The 17705-nt window shown below is 51.9% G+C and overlaps 1 protein-coding gene across 1 annotated transcript in view; it reads right to left on the bottom strand.

Annotated features, from left to right (window-relative positions):
- Positions 1–2085: 2085 nt before the first annotated feature.
- LOC120397343 overlaps positions 2086–17705 on the bottom strand; it is a 63075-nt gene continuing 47455 nt past the window's right edge. Inside the window, exons 12-15 of the mRNA XM_039523036.1 lie at positions 13630–13790; positions 12878–13175; positions 8165–8325; positions 2086–2201 (exon numbers count right to left, since the gene is read on the bottom strand). Coding sequence (XP_039378970.1) covers positions 2101–2201; positions 8165–8325; positions 12878–13175; positions 13630–13790 — 721 coding nt within the window. The 3' untranslated portion in view covers positions 2086–2100. The remainder of the gene's footprint in view (positions 2202–8164; positions 8326–12877; positions 13176–13629; positions 13791–17705) is intronic.

Genomic DNA, 17705 nt, shown 5'->3' with positions numbered 1-17705 from the left:
CCTCAAGGATTGAACTCATAACCCTGGGTTTAGCAGGCCAATACTCAAACCACTGAGATATCCCTCACCCCAGTTCAAGTTTAGGCTTGAAATTAGGTGAAGGTTCCTAACCATCAGAGGAGTGAAGTTCTGGAGCCACCTCCCAAGGGGAGCAGTGGGGGTAAAAAAGCTAAGTGGCTTCAAGACTGAGCTTGATAAGTTTGTGGAGGGGATGATATGATGGGACTGCCTACAATGGCATGTAGCCGATCTGTGACTGCCAGCAGCAAATATCTCCAGTGACTGGTGATGGGATGCTAGAGCTCTGAATTGCTACAGAAATTCTTTCCCAAGTGTCTGGCTGACCACATGCTCAGGGTCTAACTGGCCATATTTGGGGTCGGGAAGGAATTTCCCCCTGAGTCAGAGTGGCAGAGACCCTGGGGATTTTTCCCCTTCCTCTGCACCATGGGTCTCTTGCAGGTTTAAACGAGTGCAAATGATGGATTTTCTGTAAGGTGTAGTCTTCAGATCATGATGTGAGGACGTCGGTAACTCAGCCAGAGGTCAGGGGTTTGTTACAGGAGTGGGTGGGTGAGGGTCTGTGGCCTGCGATGTGCAGAACATGATCATGCTGGTCCCTTCTGGGCTTAAAGCCTATGAGTCTATAGAAAGTCAATGTCTCCTTTGGCCATGTGCCCACAGCAGAGTCACAATACAAAGTGCCAGGAATGTCTGTGTCTGCTCAGCAAACACGGCTCTCTGGGATAGCAGGAGGCTGGGGGCAGGACTGAGGGGCATCGGCCGAGCTGTGGGGGGGACGCCAGGATGATGACAGCAGACGTACATCAAACTGTTACCACGGGAACTTGGCCGTACTCCTCCACACATTGACAGTCACCTCGCGGCCCAGGCCCAGGGCTGGGCACCGCTTTGCTGCTGCTGCCTGGCTCACGTTCACTGTGCACAATATAAGGGTGAAATTCAGCCCTGGCATAAGCGGCTGCAATCCCAGGGCCACCAGTGGAGTTGTGCCCAATTGCACCCGCCTGGCATCTGGCCCCATATCAGCTGTCAGCTCTGCTCTTCCAACCTCCCGGGGCTCCTCAGGGTCAGAGGCATCCCAGCATGGCCCAAGCAGCTGCAGAGTTTGTGGATGGACAGGCCAAAGCCAGCCCCGCTCTGCTGATGGCCCAGGGCTAGCAGTGACAGCAGGGCAGCTGGAGTTCGGGGGAGGGCTGTGAAGGAGCATTGGGTTCATAGGCGCCGACTCTGTGGGTGCTCCAGGGCTAGAGCACCCATGGGGAAAAAATGATGGGTGCTGAGCACCCACCAGCAGCCCCCTATCAGCACCTCCCCCTCCCTTTAGCGCCTCCTGCTCGCTGGCGGACCCCGCTGGTCAGCGCTTCCCCCTCCCTCCCCACGCCTCGCACCCACAACAACCAGCTGTTTTGCGGTATGCAGGAGGCTGGGGGGGAGGGGTAGGAGTGAGAATGCAGTGTGCTCAGGGGAGGGGGTGGAACGGGGCAGGACGAGGCCGAGCGGGGCTGGAGCAGGGGTGAGAAGAGGTGGGGCATGGGCAGGGGTGTGGCCTTGAAGGAAGGGGTGGAGTGGGGGCATGGCCTGGGGCGGAGCCAGGGGTTGAGCACCCCCCCGCGCACAATGGAAAGTCGGCACCTGTGGTTGAATAGAGGAATGGAGAACAGGTGCCTCAGCCCCAGGTTGGAGAAGGGGCAGGGGAGCCAGAGAGCGGGTTGTACTCAGACGGGGGAGCAGGCTGGGGAATGGGCAGTGGGAGGAGGGAAGGGCTGGAAGCAGCAGCAGAAGAGTTGGATTAACCCAAAGCCCATCTGGGGTTTGGAGCCGAGGCCTCTCTGGCTTCTGTGGGATCAGAACCACGTTGCCTGTAGGGGCAGGGGAGGGGAGACACGGGTGATGGAGACAAATGACAGGAGAGATGCAGGAAGGGACCAGTGGAGTTTATTAGGGGACTGCGGCTTATTCCACATCTACCCCCCCTTCCCTTGCCCCCAGCGCAGGGCGAGGTGCTTCCCCGCACCATGGACTGTCACTCCCGCTTCCTAGCACTCATCCCCCAGCTGGGTGCCGTAGACCTCGACCTCACACAGGGAGAGACACTCCGCCCTGCCCAGGACGGTGAGTCTGACCTCGTGGCTCTTCAGCTGAGGGATCCCGGTGCAGTGTCAGTGATGGTCCCGCAGCTGCAAAGAGCAGAAGACAAGAGCGAGAGGCTGAGATTAGGGGGCACAGGCGAGTTGGCAGCAGGACTGACGACCCTTTAACTCTGAGCCTGCAGAGGCCAAAGCACGGAGGGAATGACAGACTGTAAGAGACGGGATGTGTCCCTTTCCCGTCACAACCCAACTCCGACTAGAAATAAGGTTCACATTTCATCAGCCAGGGTCATTAACTGCTGGAGCAGATAACTGAGGGACACAATCGATTCTCCTTCTCTTGCAGTCTTTAGATCAAGACTAGACGTCTGTCTAAAAGATACACTGCAGCTCACACTAAAATTAGGGTAGAAAAAAATGGTTACTTACCTCTCATAACTGTTGTTCTTGGTGATTTGTTGCACGTCTGCACATGGTCTGGTCCTTTCAATATAAAATACCAGAGCCTGGCTGATGTCCAAGGAGAGCAGGCTCTGCTCCTCCCTAGTGACGTGAGGTTTAGGGGAAAAGACTGGCAGAAAGATCGGCCAGCTATAGTGGAATTGGGACACAACCTTTGGATGGAATTTAGGGTGCGGCCGAAGCTGCACCTTGTCCTTAAAGAAATCTGTATAGGATGGTTCCACCTCAAGGGCCCAAAGTTCTGAAAAGTAATCGCCACCAGAAAGGCTGTCTTGTCTTCCATGAGAGATGTAGGAGTGAACACGTCTCCATGGGTTCAAACAGCAGCCCCGTCAGTTTTGAGGGGACGCAGTTCAAATCCCCTGGAGGGAGCAGTTCACTCACTTGAGGGAATGCCCTCGCCAGACCTTTGAGGAAGCGAGTTACCATTTCATGTGAGAACACTGACCTATTGTCGACCTTTGGGTGGAATGCTGAAATGGCCGCCAGGTGGGCCTTTATGGATGAAGGGGCTAGGCTCTGTTCCTTCAAAGATAGGAGGTAGTTCAGGATAAGTCGGACCAAATAATGCATTGGTGGGACGCACGACCAGACAACCAGAGAGAAAAACGTTTCCAGCTTTGCACAGTTAGCCGAACTCGCGGAAGCCTTCCTGCTGCCCAGGAGAACTTTTTGGACCTGCTCTGAACAAGCCTGCTCATCGGGGCTTAGCCATGAAGATACCAAGCAGTCAGATGGAGAGAGCTGAGATTTGAATGGAGCAACTGACCGTGGTCCTGCGAGATCAGATCTGGGTACAGTGGAAGCTCGATTGGATCTTGCGAGAGAGGCAAACGCGTGAGCTGTACCGATGGTGTCTGGAGTTATGAGAGTGACCCGAGCCCAGGGCCGCCCGGGGGAGGCAAGTGGGGCAATTTGCCCCAGGCCCCACAGGGGCCCCCACAAGAGTTTTTCAGGGCCCCTGGAGTGGGGTCCTTCACTTGCTCCGGGGGCCCCGGAAAACTCTCGCGGGGCCTGGGCCTGAGCTTCTTCCGCTCCAGGTCTTTGGCGGTGGGGGGTCCTCCCCTGGCATAGGCCTTCCTTCCCAGAAGATCCATCTTTTTCGGCTCCTTCGGCTTTGGAGTCTACCCTTTATTGCCTTGACAGATCTTCTCCTTAGCAGCCACTACAATGAGAGACCCAGGCGCGGAGGATGAGAAAATAGAAACTCCCATCCCTTGGCCGGCACAGAGTACTTTCTCTCAGTTCTCTTGGCCATGGGAGGGATGTGTGACACTGCGCCCCATATTCTGCATAGAGATATTATTATGATATGATTATAACATAACCATAATGCATTTTATGCAAGACGGGTCATGTGAGATATCATGGGAAGGTTCTGATTTACTGAATATGCTTCTCCTATTTGTATGTATGTATCGTTGTTGTAGAAGTTAGGAATGTTGACTATGTATCTGTATTACAAAGGTGTTTACACCGGGAAAACGCCCACTAGACAAAAGGCTCCCAGTCTAGATGCCTGTCTGGGAAGGACCCATTCAAGTTAATGAACCATTAGGGAGAACAATAGGCCTTAGAAGAAGCTTGCCATAGGGGGTGGGGGGGAAGCCTTCCTGGGGATGCTACAAACAGCCTCTGACTCATGGCTGCTGTGACACTACAGGGACATGTGACCAGGTCACCCGGTGCTGGTCTCCACCTTGGGATATCAGTGTTTTCCCACTGGCTGGCGTGGGAATCAAGCTTTGAAACAAAGGGTTCCCGCCCTATGCAAAAGCTACATAAGGCAGGGGAGTGACATCATCATGGTTCTTCACTGACTCCCCACCCAAAGAGATGCCTGGAGACGGCTGAGGACCAGACTGAGCTGGGGGGAAGCGGGGCCCAGGCCAGAGGGAGTTTTAGCCTGTGAATGGAACACACGGGGATTCCAAGCTGTGAGCCTGTGCAGCTTCCCCCTTAAGAACGTGCCGCCTGCTGGTATCATTTAGGGTGAGGATTTGCTGTTCATATCCAACCTCTTTAGTACATTAAGCTAAGTTTGCGTTTTTGCTTATTTGCTAGGTAATCTGCTTTGATCTGTTTGCTCTCCCTTACAATCTATCTTTTGTAGTTGATAAACTTATTTTTGCTTTATCTAAAACCTGTGTGTGTGGGGGGGGAATCATAACTGGGGCCAAAAAGCTGTTGGATATTCCCCTCCATGAGGGAGGGGGCGAATTTCATGAGCTTACGCTGTACAGTTCCCTGTGCAGCGCGTGACAGTATAATTTTGGGTTTACACTCCGAAGGCAAAGGGGTGTGTGTGCCTGAGCAGCTGGAAAGTTCCTTAGCTGAAGCCTTCCCATGCAGAGCTGATCACAGCATTGGTATGTAACTGCAAGTGGGTGTGTCTGCTGGAGGGGGCTTGAGGGCCTGTCACAGCAGTGCAGTGTAAAGGGAGCCCAGGCTGGTGGTCAGGCGGGCGAGATCAGTCAAAGAGGTTGCCAGTTTGTTATTTTCTGTTTGCTTATTTTGGGCAAGGGAAGTAGGGACAGAAAAGCAGGAAAATGAGTGAAAGTGAAACCAGTAAGAAGCTGAAGCTGTGCAGACAGCACGTGGAAGAGAACGAGAAGGAACACAAACGACATATGGAATTACAGCAATTGCAGATTGAAGCAGAAGAGGCCAAGCAAAAAGCTGCCCTGGAACTGCAAGCCAAAGAAATGGAGGCCTGGAAGCTAGCCATGGAAGAGAGGGAAGAAGAGAGGAAGCATGGACTGGACTTGATAGAGAGGTGGAACCCCACACACCAGGGAGTCCCACCTCTCTAAAAACCCACAAATGAGAATGGTTGTGCCCTGCATACAGTGAGACAGGGGATATTGCTGAATATTTCATCACCTTTGAGAGGCTTTGTGTGCTCCATGAGATTCCTGAAGACCAAAAGATGCCCACTTTGGTTGCAAATTTGTCTGGGAGAACTCTGGATATATTCAATAAGATGCCAATTAGAGATGCTTCAGATTATGGTAAATTCAAGGAAATGGTTTTAAAACAGTTTCAGATTACACCTGAAACATATAGAGTAAAATTTAGAAACCTTAAGAGGGGTGCTGGAATGAGTAATGTGGCATGTAAACCAGACGAGAGATTTGATGGATAAGTGGGTAAAGGGAAAAGGTGTTACCAGCTTTGACGAAATATGTGATCTGGTGGCTCAGGAACATTTCCTGAGTATATGTAGTGATGATGTAAAACAGTGTTTATGGGATAAAAAGGTGAAAACTTAACGAACTTGCTACTCTAGCTGATGAATTTGAACACACCCAAGCATCTATTAGAAATAGATGACAGGCAGAGGGGTTTAAGTTTGGATGGATGCTGGGTTTTGCCAAAGGGTCTTTATTGGCCCCATAATGAAGCTGTGCAAGGGGAGAGTGACCCTTGCAGGGGCTGCGTCCGTCAAAATGTCCAGGAAACCATCAGACAGCTCCCTGACAACCTCTGCCTGAAGGCTCAAATTAGAGGCGACCCACTTAAGTAAGTCTTGGTGGGCTCTCAGATCATCCTGGGGAGGAGAATTAAGAATTAACTTGTTTTCTGGTGACGAGGAGGAGTGCTGTCCCAGCCTCCAGGGGAATCTCCTCCTGGCCAGCTTGCACCTGCTGGCCACTACTCGTACTGGCGCCCGCCTTGGTACCTGGAGTGTCACAGATTCAATACCAGGTCCTGTGGTGTCGCCTCTGGTGTCGACCCCGGAGTTCGGCTCAGGAGTCTCTTGGTGCTTCCCAAGTCTCCAACTGCACCAAACAGGAGTGCCTCGAGCTGGTCCCTTGGGAAACCCCCGTGGGTTCCAAAAAGGCCGTTGGATTGGTTCTGGGCCCCGTGGGCCAGGCGCTTTGAGGAATCGTGGCTGTCAGGGCTACAAAGTCAGAGATGGGTGGGGGGATTGGCCACGGTGCCTCGGAAAGTCAGACCCGAAATCAGAGCCTGAGGATGAGGAAAAGCTGGACGACCCAGGCGACCACGGCGGTGCCAATCCTCCTTGTGCCGGGGAGTAGTGCCATGGGGACATCTCTGGTGAGGTAAAAAATGGAGACTTTCCCCTAGAGGCCGTTCTTGAGATTGGCCTGAAAGTGGTAGGTTCGATGCTGCTTCAGGTACCTTAGGGGAGCTCGGTACCGGCGGAGTCATCACGTCTTTAGCGGCAGCATAAGCCTCCAGGGTCAATGGTACTGCAAAGTCATCCCCTGTTGCTGGGAGGGGTGTAGCACCTCACCCCTGGGCATTTGCAGTGCCAGAGGCTGTCACGGCGCTGGCGAGGGAAAGCAGCCAGGCACAGTACTTGCTCTATCCCTATCTGCCCGTTTGCCCGCCTTCAGTGCCAGGGAACTGGTCTTCTCCTGATGTCCTCTGTGCCTCTTCCTGGGCACCGGCGAGGGAGAGCGGTGCTACGAGCTCTTCGGGGCCGGCGGTGTGCTCTTCACCAATGCAGATGTACTCAGTGCCAAGGCAGAAGGAAGAGCACTGCTTAAACCCCGGCGTGCAAGGCATGTCCCAGTACCGGGGTGGCACGGACCCCCTCTACAGACACGGAGAGCAGGCCTAACTACTGCTCTATACTATTTACAACTAGTACAACTACACTAACTAATATAAACTATTTACCGAATTTTTAACTAGGAAAACTTCTAAAACACTTTGCAAAGGCAAAGGTGGGGAGCTCCAACAGCTGCCACAGGCGAGCGGGGGCTCAGCGGGGCTCCTTATACCAGTGCTATGTGCACACGACACCAGGGGGCACCAGAGCCAAGCTGACGGATACCACGAGGGGAACTGCGCTCCAGGCCCTCGCACCACTGCGTTGGAGTGGACGTGTGCAAGCACGTGAAGAAGAATCGCACTATCCCACATGAAGCCAGAGCTTCAGTCAACTTGTGGAACTCCTTACCTGAGGAGGTTGTGAAGGCTAGGACTATAACAATGTTTAAAAGGGGACTGGATAAATTCATGGTGGCTAAGTCCATAAATGGCTATTAGCCAGGATGGGTAAGAATGATGTCCCTAGCCTCTGTTCATCAGAGGATGGAGATGGATGGCAGGAGAGAGATCACTTGATCATTGCCTGTTAGGTTCACTCCCTCAGGGGCACCTGGCATTGGCCACTGTCGGTAGACAGATACTGGGCTAGATGGACCTTTGGTCTGACCCGGTACGGCCTTTCTTATGTTCTTATTATGTTCTTATGCTTCCCGGCAGTGGCACAAACCAGCCACTGCATGAGAGCCAGGTTCACAGTGGGAGCCATGGCCCCAGGGGACAGGAGTGACAGCAGGTCTCTGCTGGGATCTCAGCCCAGATGGATACTCTCTCACCCCCACACGTCCCATACCCAGCTGGAGCTGCTCCCCAAGGCAGGGATGGGGCAGGATGTTCAGATGGAGCCTCCCCAGTCTGCCCCTTCCAGCTGGAGCCCCTGCCCAGGTCAGTGGTGGGAGGGGAAGCGTTTCCCAGGGTTTCTGCTGTCTCACTAGGCAGTAGCTGAGGCAAAAGGGACTGGGGTATAACATAAAAAAATTTCCATTCACATTGTGCCAGCTCCTTACCCCCTGGTGGTGGAGCACAGCCCTGAGCTATGACCTCGACCTCACACAGGGTGAGATACTCCGCCCTGCCCGGGATGACGATGGTGACGTAGCGGCCCTCCAGCCCGTTGCAGCAGATGGTGCTGACGGATCCTGGTCTGGTGTCGGTGATCGTCCCGCAGCTAAAAACAGAGCAGAAGCCAAAAAGGCCAACTAAGATAGATGTATTCAAGTCAACACGGCCTTATGAAATTCACTGTAGAGTACCTAAGGATCTAGCTGAACCTCTCTCAGCACCATTAATGGTTTGTTTGCCAACTCGTGGAGGACAGGTGATGTCCCAGAGGACTGGAGAAGGGCAAATATAGTACACCTCTACCCTGATATAACGCGACCCGATATAACATGAATGCGGATATAACGGGGTAAAGCAGCGCTCCGGGGGGACGGGGCTGCGCACTCCGGTGGATCAAAGCAAGTTCAATATAACGCAGTTTCACCTATAACGCGGTAAGATTTTTTGGCTCCGAGGACAGCGTTCTATCGAGGGAGGGGTGTACATATATTTAAAAAGGGGAACAAAGAGGACGTGGCAAATTCTAGATCAATCAGCCCAACTTCAGATACCTCGGAAGATACTGGAACTCAAACAATCCACCTGTAAGCACCTTCTAGCTAAGGCTAAGATTTTTTCATGGTTATTTTTAGTAAAAGTCAGGAGCAGGTCATGGGGAATAAACAAAAATTCAGAAGCCGGAGACTTGTCCATTACTTGACTATAAATAAGCGGGGGCAGGGCTAGGTAGGGGGAGGAATGGAGTCTCATGGGGAGGGGGGACTGTCGGGCTGAGCCTCCCACCATGCCTGGAGGCACAGCCCCGACTCCAGTGACCACAGCGGGGTGGGGGCACAGCCATGGGGGCACACAGCCCCTGCTTCAGAGCTGGCCCAGCTGCAGGACAGGAGTGTGCGGCCCCAACTGCAGCCCCCGCCAAGCCCTGGACACCGCGAGGCTGGAGCGCATGGCCCCGTATGCAGCCCTTGGTGGGGGGGTCCTGGTTCCAGCCAGCCCCAGTTGCAGGGCAACTCCTCCTCTTGAAGCTCAAGAAGTCAAGGAGGTGTGGTGGCTGCTGTGACCTCCCTGACTAAATTGTAGCCTTACTGAGAGCAAATCATCCCAAACCAATCTAATTTCCTGCTTTGACAGACGAACCAGCCTAATGGATGGGGGGAAGCAGTAGGTGTGATAGGTCTTGATTTTAGTCAGGCTTTTGACATAGTCCCACATGACATTTGCATAAGCAAACTAGGGAAATATTGTGTAGATGAAATGACTATTAGGTGGTTGCACAACTGGTTGAAAAACCATACACAGGGAGTAGTTAGCAATAGTTTTATGGTCAAATTGAGGGGACATATCTAGGGGGGTCCTGTAGGGGTCTGTTCTGCATCGGGTACTGGTCGGTTTTCATTAATGACTTGGATGATGGAGCGTAGAGTGCACTTATACAGTAACTCCTCACTTAAAGTCATCCTGGTTAACGTTGTTATGTCACTGATCAATTAGGGAACATGCTCGTTTAAAGTTGTGCAACGCTCCCTTATAACGCTGTTTGGCAGCCGCCTGCTTTGTCCACTGCTTGCAGAAAGAGCAGCCCGTTGGAGCTAGCTGGTGGGGGCTTGGAACCAGGATGGACCAGCAGCCTCCCATCCATCAGCTCCCTGATCCCCTAAGTTCCCTGTGTGGCAGCCGCCTAGTTGCCAGGCAGTTCAGCTGTCTGCCCCCCACTGCCCTGTGCTGCTCCTGCCCTCTGCCTGGGAGCTGCTCCAGGGAGCCTCCTGCTTGCTGTGTGTGCGTGTGGGGGAAACGGGTGTTAATATCAGGGTGTCCCCCTCCCCCCGCTCCTGCCCGCATCTCCACAGAGTGGGCGGGGAACGACACACGACAGGGCTCAGGATGGAGGGAGCTTGCTGGCAGCAGCTGCTGTCTCAACTTGCTGATCTACTTAAAAAGGCAAAGTACTTAGAGGGGATCAGCGTACTTAAAGGTGCAAAGTGCGTCTCTCTCACACACACCATGTGTGTGTCTCTCTCTCTGCCATGCGGTGTCCCCTCCCTCCATTCATGCTGCCTTGTAGCGTGTGAGGCAATATTAACAACAATGTGTTAACCTTTGAGGGCTCAGCCAAGTGCTAGTTCATCATTTAGCAGTAAGGCATTCCCTGGGAAAAAGCCCTCCCTCTTCCACCCTCTGACTTCACCACCTCAACCAAGCTTCACAATCATCATTGCTGTGTACAGTATTCAATTGTTTGTTTAAAACTTATACTGTCTTTTGTCTGGTGAAAAAAATTTCCCTGGAACCTAACCCCCCTTATTAACATTAATTCTCATGGGGAAATTGGATTCGCTTAACATCGTTTCGCTTAAAGTAGCATTTTTCAAGAACAGAACTATAACATTAAGCAAGGAGTTATTGTAAAATTTACAGGTGATACCAAGCTGGGAGGGGTTGCTGGGGGAAAGGATTAGAATTCATAATGATCTTGATAACGTGAAGAATTGGCCTGAATTTAGAAGATGAAATTCAATAAACACAAGTGCAAGGTACTGCACCTAGGAAAGAAAATGCCCAACTACAACATGGGGAGCAACTGGTGAGGCCGTAGCACTGCGGAAAAGGATCTTCAGTTATAGTGGATCACAAATTGAATCTGAGTCCATAGTGTGACGCTGTTGTGAAAAGGGCAGGTGTCACTCTGGGATGTATTCACAGAAGTGTTGTATGTAAGACACGGGCGGTAATTGGCCCACTTTACTTAGCACTGAGGAGGTCTCAGCTGGGCACAGTGTCCAGCTTTCGGAACTGCACTTTAAGAAAGGTGTGGTGGAAAAATTGGAGAGAGTCTAATGGGCAGCAACCAAAATGATACCCTGACCTCTGAGGAAAGGCTGAAAGACCTGGGTGTGTTTAGTCTAGAGAAGAGAAGGCCGATGGGGGACGCGATAACAGTCTTCAGACCGGTAGCAGGCCCCTGAGGAGGTCAGGCACCCAGCCTCCCTGTGACAGGCTCTGCTAAGGAGAAGGAGCCAACCCAGATCCCCCTGTGAGCAGTTAATTCCCTAGGTGGCAGCACACCAGGCAATTAGCTAAAGAACACCCGGCACTAATAAAGGTCTGTGAGGGCTCAGTCAGGACGCACAGATCACAGAGGAAGCTGCTGAGGATTGCAGTTCTCTCTCAGGGGGGCTAGTTAGGGACTCCCCAGGAAAGGGAACCTAGGAAAAGTGGCCTGGAGGGAAGAGGTTCCAAAAGGGGAGAGCTACGAGTGCCAAGCACCTAGCGGGGAGCTGGTCCCAGCGAAAAACCCTGTTCCCAGGCAATGGCAGGTGCTCCAGATCACAGAGTAACGACATGCTGCTCTGGAGACGAGCTGCAGTGCTTTGACCTCTGCAGGGGCCCTGAGCCCAGAGAGGGAACCGTTCCCAGCTTTGGGCAGGAGGCCTGACTCCAGAGGGGGATCATGGGTCAAGTGGGCCTTACTAGTAAGGAGCCTGATGGAGAAGATAGATGGACTCCGTCTCTGGTGGGGCAGACACACTAAGATTAACTCGCCTTCCCCAAACCCAAGCTAGGATGCTGGGGTGAAGGCTGGCTTGTGTACTATGATTTAGCCTTTGGTTAAATAAATCAGACCCTGAAGGGACACTGTACTCCATATAACAGCCTCACTGAACTCACGGAAAGCCCACAGTGGGAAACTGAGGCAGGGACACAACGACAGTTCTGCACCGGGCCAGCAAGTGGTGCGCCACACGTGTGTACCCACCAGAACAAGTTGTTACAAAGAGATCAGTGATCAATTGTCCACCCAGTGTAGGACAAGAAATAATCGGCTTAGTATGGAACAAGGATGATTTAGGTTGGATATTAGGAAAATCTTTCTGGCTATAAGGATAGTTCAGTATTGGAATTGGTTATCAAGGGAGGTTGTGGGATCCCCATCACTGGAGGGATTTAGGAAGAGGTTAGATGGTCTAGGTATATTTGGCCCTGCCTCAGCATGGGGTGATGCACTAGATATGCTCTTGAGATCCCTTCCTGCCCTACATCTCTGGGTATCTGTATGGTGTGACTGGAACACTGAGAGAGACCCTGCCTGTTCTCGTCCCCATCACAACCCAATTCAGACTAGACATAAGGTTCATGTTTTTATCGGCGATGGCCATTTACCACTGGAGCATATTGCTGGGGAGCACAGTAGAGTCTCCTTTCCTTGGAGTCTTTAAATCAAAACCGGACGTCTGTCTAATAGATACGTGGCAGCTCACAGGGAAATTGTGGGCTCAGTGCAGAATCGCTGTGAGAGATTTTCTGGCCCGTGTGGTACAGGAAGTCAGACTAGATGATCAGAAAGGTCACTCTTGGCATTAGAAATCTATGGATTTCAGAAAAATCTGTTCCTGTTGCCTTGGATGTGATAATCCTACTTGGGCAGGAGCTGTGAGGGCAGAGAGAGAACACGCAGGGGGGCCTTGAGGGATCGGCTCTCCCCTGGATTGCCCTGCATGGGTCGCTGTGCTCAGTGACATGGGGTTCCCTTCCAGCCAGGAGCTGAGAGCACAGGGAGCTCCGAGGGGAAGAGACCAAGCCCTGGTCCGAGCGGACAATGATACCCCTGGGTCTGAGCTGGGAGGAGTCGTCTCACTCCAGAGAAAGGGGAAGCAACTCACATGGGGTTCTGCTTGCCATGGTCAGCCAGGGAGTCTCCTACACGGATCTGGGCCCCTCTGATTCTCTCCCCACAGCATTCGTCTTCCCGGTTCTTCACGATCACCGCAGAGACAGACTGACGACTGCCCAAGTCCACGTTCCACCACGGCTCTGTGTCGAGCTGGGTGTGGCTGCAGGAGCCTTGTACCCACTTCCCATCGCGTTTTCCATCCACGGCCTTTCCAGCCACGGCTTTTCCAGTCACATCTTCATATATGGAGGACTGAGTGGCCGGGCGCCCCAGTGCCAAGTTCCGAGCTGGAATCAGAGGGCGAGAAGAGGGGAGGTGGGACGTGCCCTTCACTGGGGGGGTCTAGACACCCTTTGTCCCACATGGAGCCAGAGCCACTTCCCGGCAGTGACACAAACCGGCCACTGCATGAGAGCCAGGTTCATAGTGGGAGCCATGGCCCCAGGGGACAGGAGTGACAGCAGCTCAGTGATGGGGTCTCAGCCCAGTCATATCCTCTTGTAGCCCCCCATGTCCCATACCCAGCTGGAGCTGCTCCCCAAGGCAGGGATGGGGCAGGATGTTCAGATGGAGCCTCCCCCATCTGCCTCTGCCAGCTGGAGCCCCTGCCCAGGCCAGTGGTGGGAAGGGAAGAGTGTCCCAGGGTTTCTGCTGTCTCACTAGGCAGTAGCTGAGGCAGAAGGAAATGGGGTAGAAAATAAAAGGGAAGTAGTTTCCATTCACATTGTGCCAGCTCCTTACCCCCGGGTGGTGGGGTGCATCCCTGAGCTATGACCTCGACCTCACACAGGGTGAGATACTCCGCCCTGCCCGGGATGACGATGGTGACGTAGCGGCCCTCCAGCCCGTTGCAGCAGATGGTGCTGACGGATCCTGGTCTGGTATCGGTGATGGTCCCGCAGCTGCAGAGAACAGAAGACCAGAGTGAGAGGCTGCGATTAGGGAGCACAGGGGAGTCAGAAGCAGGGTTGGTGAGCTTGTTACTCTGAGCACACAGCACTGGAGACCGCAGCAAGGCAGATCTATTAAAGTTGGTAGGGCCTGATGAAATTCACTCTAGAGTACTAAAGAATAGCTGAAGCAATCTCAGAAACATTAATAATTTGTTTGGGAACTCATGGAGGATGCCCGAGGTCCCAGAAGACTGGAGAAGGGCAAACATAGTCGTTATCTTTAAAAAGGGGAACAAAGAGGATGTGGGGAATTCTAGACCAATCAGCCCGACTTCAATACCTGGAACAAATGATCAAACAATCAATTTGTTCAAACCTAGAGGATAATAAGCAGATAAGTAATAGCCAACATGGATTTGTCAAGAGCAAATACGAAACAATCTAATTTCCTTCTTTGTCAGCCGTCCAGTAGATGAAGGGGAAATGGTAGATGTGATATATCTGGAGATTAATGAGGCTTTTGATGCAGTCTCATCAGCAAACTCGGGAAATACTGTCTAGATGACATTACTATAAGGTGGCTGCACAATTTGCTGAAAAACCATACTCAAAGAGTAGTATCAATGGTTCCCTGTTGTTTTGAGGGGACGTATCTAGGGGGGTCCAGTAGAGGCCTGTCCTGTTTTGGGTACCAGTCAATATTTTTATTAATGACTTGGATGATGGAGTGGAGAATACACTTATAAAATGTACAGGTGACACTGAGCTGGGAGAGGTTGCAAATGCTTTTGGGAAAAGGATTTGAATTCAAAATGACCTTGACAAATTGGAGAACTGGTCTGAAATCAACAAGATAAAATTCAATAAAGACGAGCGCCAAGTACCGCACCTAGGACGGACCCCAGAGGTTGCAGTGCCTGGAGCAGGGAGACGAGCCCAGCCAGCCCCATGGGACAGGAGCCACAGGAGCTGCACATGACCCTTTGAAACATTCTGATGACCCAATTTTGGGTCCCAATCCCTGGGTTGAGAAACCCTTATTTAGACAACCTGACCTCTCAGTAGGGTGACCAGATGTCCTGATTTTATAGGGACAGTCCTGATTTTTGGGTCTTTTTCTTATAAAGGCTCCTATTACCCCCACCCCCATCCCGATTTTTCACACTTGCTCTCTGGTCACCCTACCTCTCAGGAGGGTGAAAGAATGGGGTGTGTTTAGTCTAGGGAAGAGATGGCTGATGGGGGACATGATAGTCTTCAAACAGGTCCCAGGGTAGCAGATCCCTGAGGAGGTCAGGCACCCAGCCTCCCCGTGACAGGCTCCGCTAAGGAGAAGGAGCTAACCCAGATCCCCCTGTGAGCAGTTAATTCCCTATGTGGCTGGGCGTCCATCAATTAGCTAAGGAAATCCTGGGCCTAACAAAGGGTTATGAGGGCTCAGTCAGGACACACAGATCACAGAGGAAGCCAAGTGCGGAGGGAGAGCTGGTCCCAGAGAAAGGACCTTTCCAGACAATGGCAGGTGCTCCAGATCGCAGTGGAACTACAAACTGCTGTGCAAAAGAGCTGCAGTGCTTTGACCTCTGCAGGGGATCTGAGTCCAGAGCGGGAACATTTCCCAGGTGATGGCAGGAGGCCCAACTCCATAGGGAGGCCCCAGGATGACAGGGCCTTGCTAGTAAGGAACCTGGACAGAGGAGAAGGATGGAGTCAAGTGGGGCAAATCCTTTATTCCCCTCCTCCCTGATCTAGGATGTGTGGGGATAAAAGCTTGCTTGTGTACCTCATTTTGACCTTGGGTTAAATCAATTGTACCCCTGAAGGGGAACTGTTCACTGCATCAAAGCCTCATTGATCTCCCTGAAATCCCATATGGGGAAACTGAGGCAGGGACCCCACCACTATTCTGCTCTGGGCCAGCAGGGGCGCTCCAAAAGTCAGTGTTAGGTTGTTACAAAGAGGACTGTAATCACCTGTTATCCATGTCCATAGACTCATAGACTTTAAGGTCAGAAGGGACCATTATGATCATCTAGTCTGATTGCCTGCACAATGCAGGCCACAGAATCTCACCCATCCACTTCAATAACAAACCCCTAACCTATGTCTGAGTTACTGAAGTCCTCAAATTGTGGTTTGAAGACCTCAAACTGCAGAGAATCCCCCAGCAAGTGACCCATGCCCCATGCTGCAGAGGAAGGCGAAAACCCCCCAGGGCCTCTGCCAATCTGCCCTGGAGGAAAATTCCTTCCCGACCCCAAATATGGCGATCAGTTAAACCCTGAGCATGTGGGCAAGACTCACCAGCCAGCACCCAGGAAAGAATTCTCTGTAGTAACTCAGATCCCACCCATTTAACATCCCATCACAGACCACTGGGCATACTTACCTGCTGATAATCAAAGATCAATTGCCAAATCAAGGGCAGTACAAGAACTAATTGCCTGTATATGGACTTGGAGAAATTGAGATTTAGTTTAGACATAGAGAAAAGCTTTTGAACCAGAAGGATAGTTAAATACTGGTATAAGTTACCAAGGGAGATTGTGGCATCCCATCATTGGAGGTTTTGAAGAACAGGTTGACCAAGCCCCTGCCAAGGATGGCCTAAGTATGAATATGAATTGACAGTGTGATGTTGCAAAAAAGGCGAATGTCATTCTGGGATCGATTCGGAGTGTTGTATGTAAAATGGGGGGGTAACTGTCCCACTTTATTCGGTGCTGGTGAGGCCTCAGCTGGAGAACTGCGTCCAGTCCTGGGCACTGCACTTTAAGATAGATGTGGAAAAACTGGTGAGAGTGGGGGGATGGAGTAGATGACCTTTGAGATCTCTTCCCACCCTCCATTTCTGTGTCTCGGTGGAGCAAATGGAACACTGTAAGAAACATGCCTGCCTGAGTCCCCATCACAACCGAGTTTAGAATACATATAAGGTACACACATTTATCAGTGAGGGCTATTAACCGCTGGAGAATATTAATGAAGGACACAATGGATTCTCCTTCCCTTGGAGCCTTTAGATCAAGACTGGATGTCTGTCTAAAAGATACACCACACATCACACAGAAATTATGGGATCAGTGCAGAATCACCGTGTTAGTTTCTCTGGCCTGTGTGATACAGGAGGTCAGACTAGATGATTGGAAAGGTTTCGTCTGGCCTCAGAACTCCATGGATGTCAGAAAAATCAGTTCCTGTTTCTTGCATGAGATGATTCTACCTGGGCAGGAGCTGCGAGGACAGAGAGAGAACACACGGGGGCAGGAGAGAGATCGGCTCTACCCTGCCTTGCCCTGCAGGGGTCGCTGTGCTCAGTGACATGTGGTTCCCTTCCATCCACGGGCTGAGAGCACCGCCAGCACCGTGCTCCCAGCCCCAGGGAACTCCAAGGGGAGGGGACTACAGCCTTAACCTGGCTGGCAGCCATAGAATCGAACCATAGGCTTTGAAGGGACTGCAAGGGACATCTAGTCTAACCCCTGCCAAGATGCAGGATTTGTTGTGTCTGAGCCAGACAGATGGCTCCAGCCTCCTTTTGAACCCCCCCCCCCCCCAGTGAAGGAGCTTCCATGACCTCCCTAGGTGTCTGTTCCGCTGTCCTACTGTTCTTACAGTTAGGAAGTTTTTCCTGAGATTTAATCTAAATCTGCTCTGCTGTAGCTTAAACTCATCACCTCTTGTCCTGTCCTCTGTGGCAAGAGAGAACATCTTTTCTCCATTTTTTTATGGCAGGCTTTCAAGTATTTGAAGACCGCTATCATGTCCCCCTTAATCTCCTCTCTTCCAAACTAAACATGCTCAGTTCCTTCAGCCTTTGCTCATCTGGCTTGTGTTCCAGCCCTTTGATCATCTTTGTTGCTCGCCTCTGGATCCTTTCCAGTTTCTCTATATGGCGGTGACCAAAACTGGGCACAGTTCTCC

The sequence above is a fragment of the Mauremys reevesii genome, linkage group 2 (genome assembly GCF_016161935.1).
Source record: "Mauremys reevesii isolate NIE-2019 linkage group 2, ASM1616193v1, whole genome shotgun sequence".
In the NCBI taxonomy this organism is placed as follows: domain Eukaryota; kingdom Metazoa; phylum Chordata; order Testudines; family Geoemydidae; genus Mauremys; species Mauremys reevesii.
Note: the sequence above shows the minus strand (reverse complement) of the source record. Positions and strands in the feature narration are given on the sequence as shown.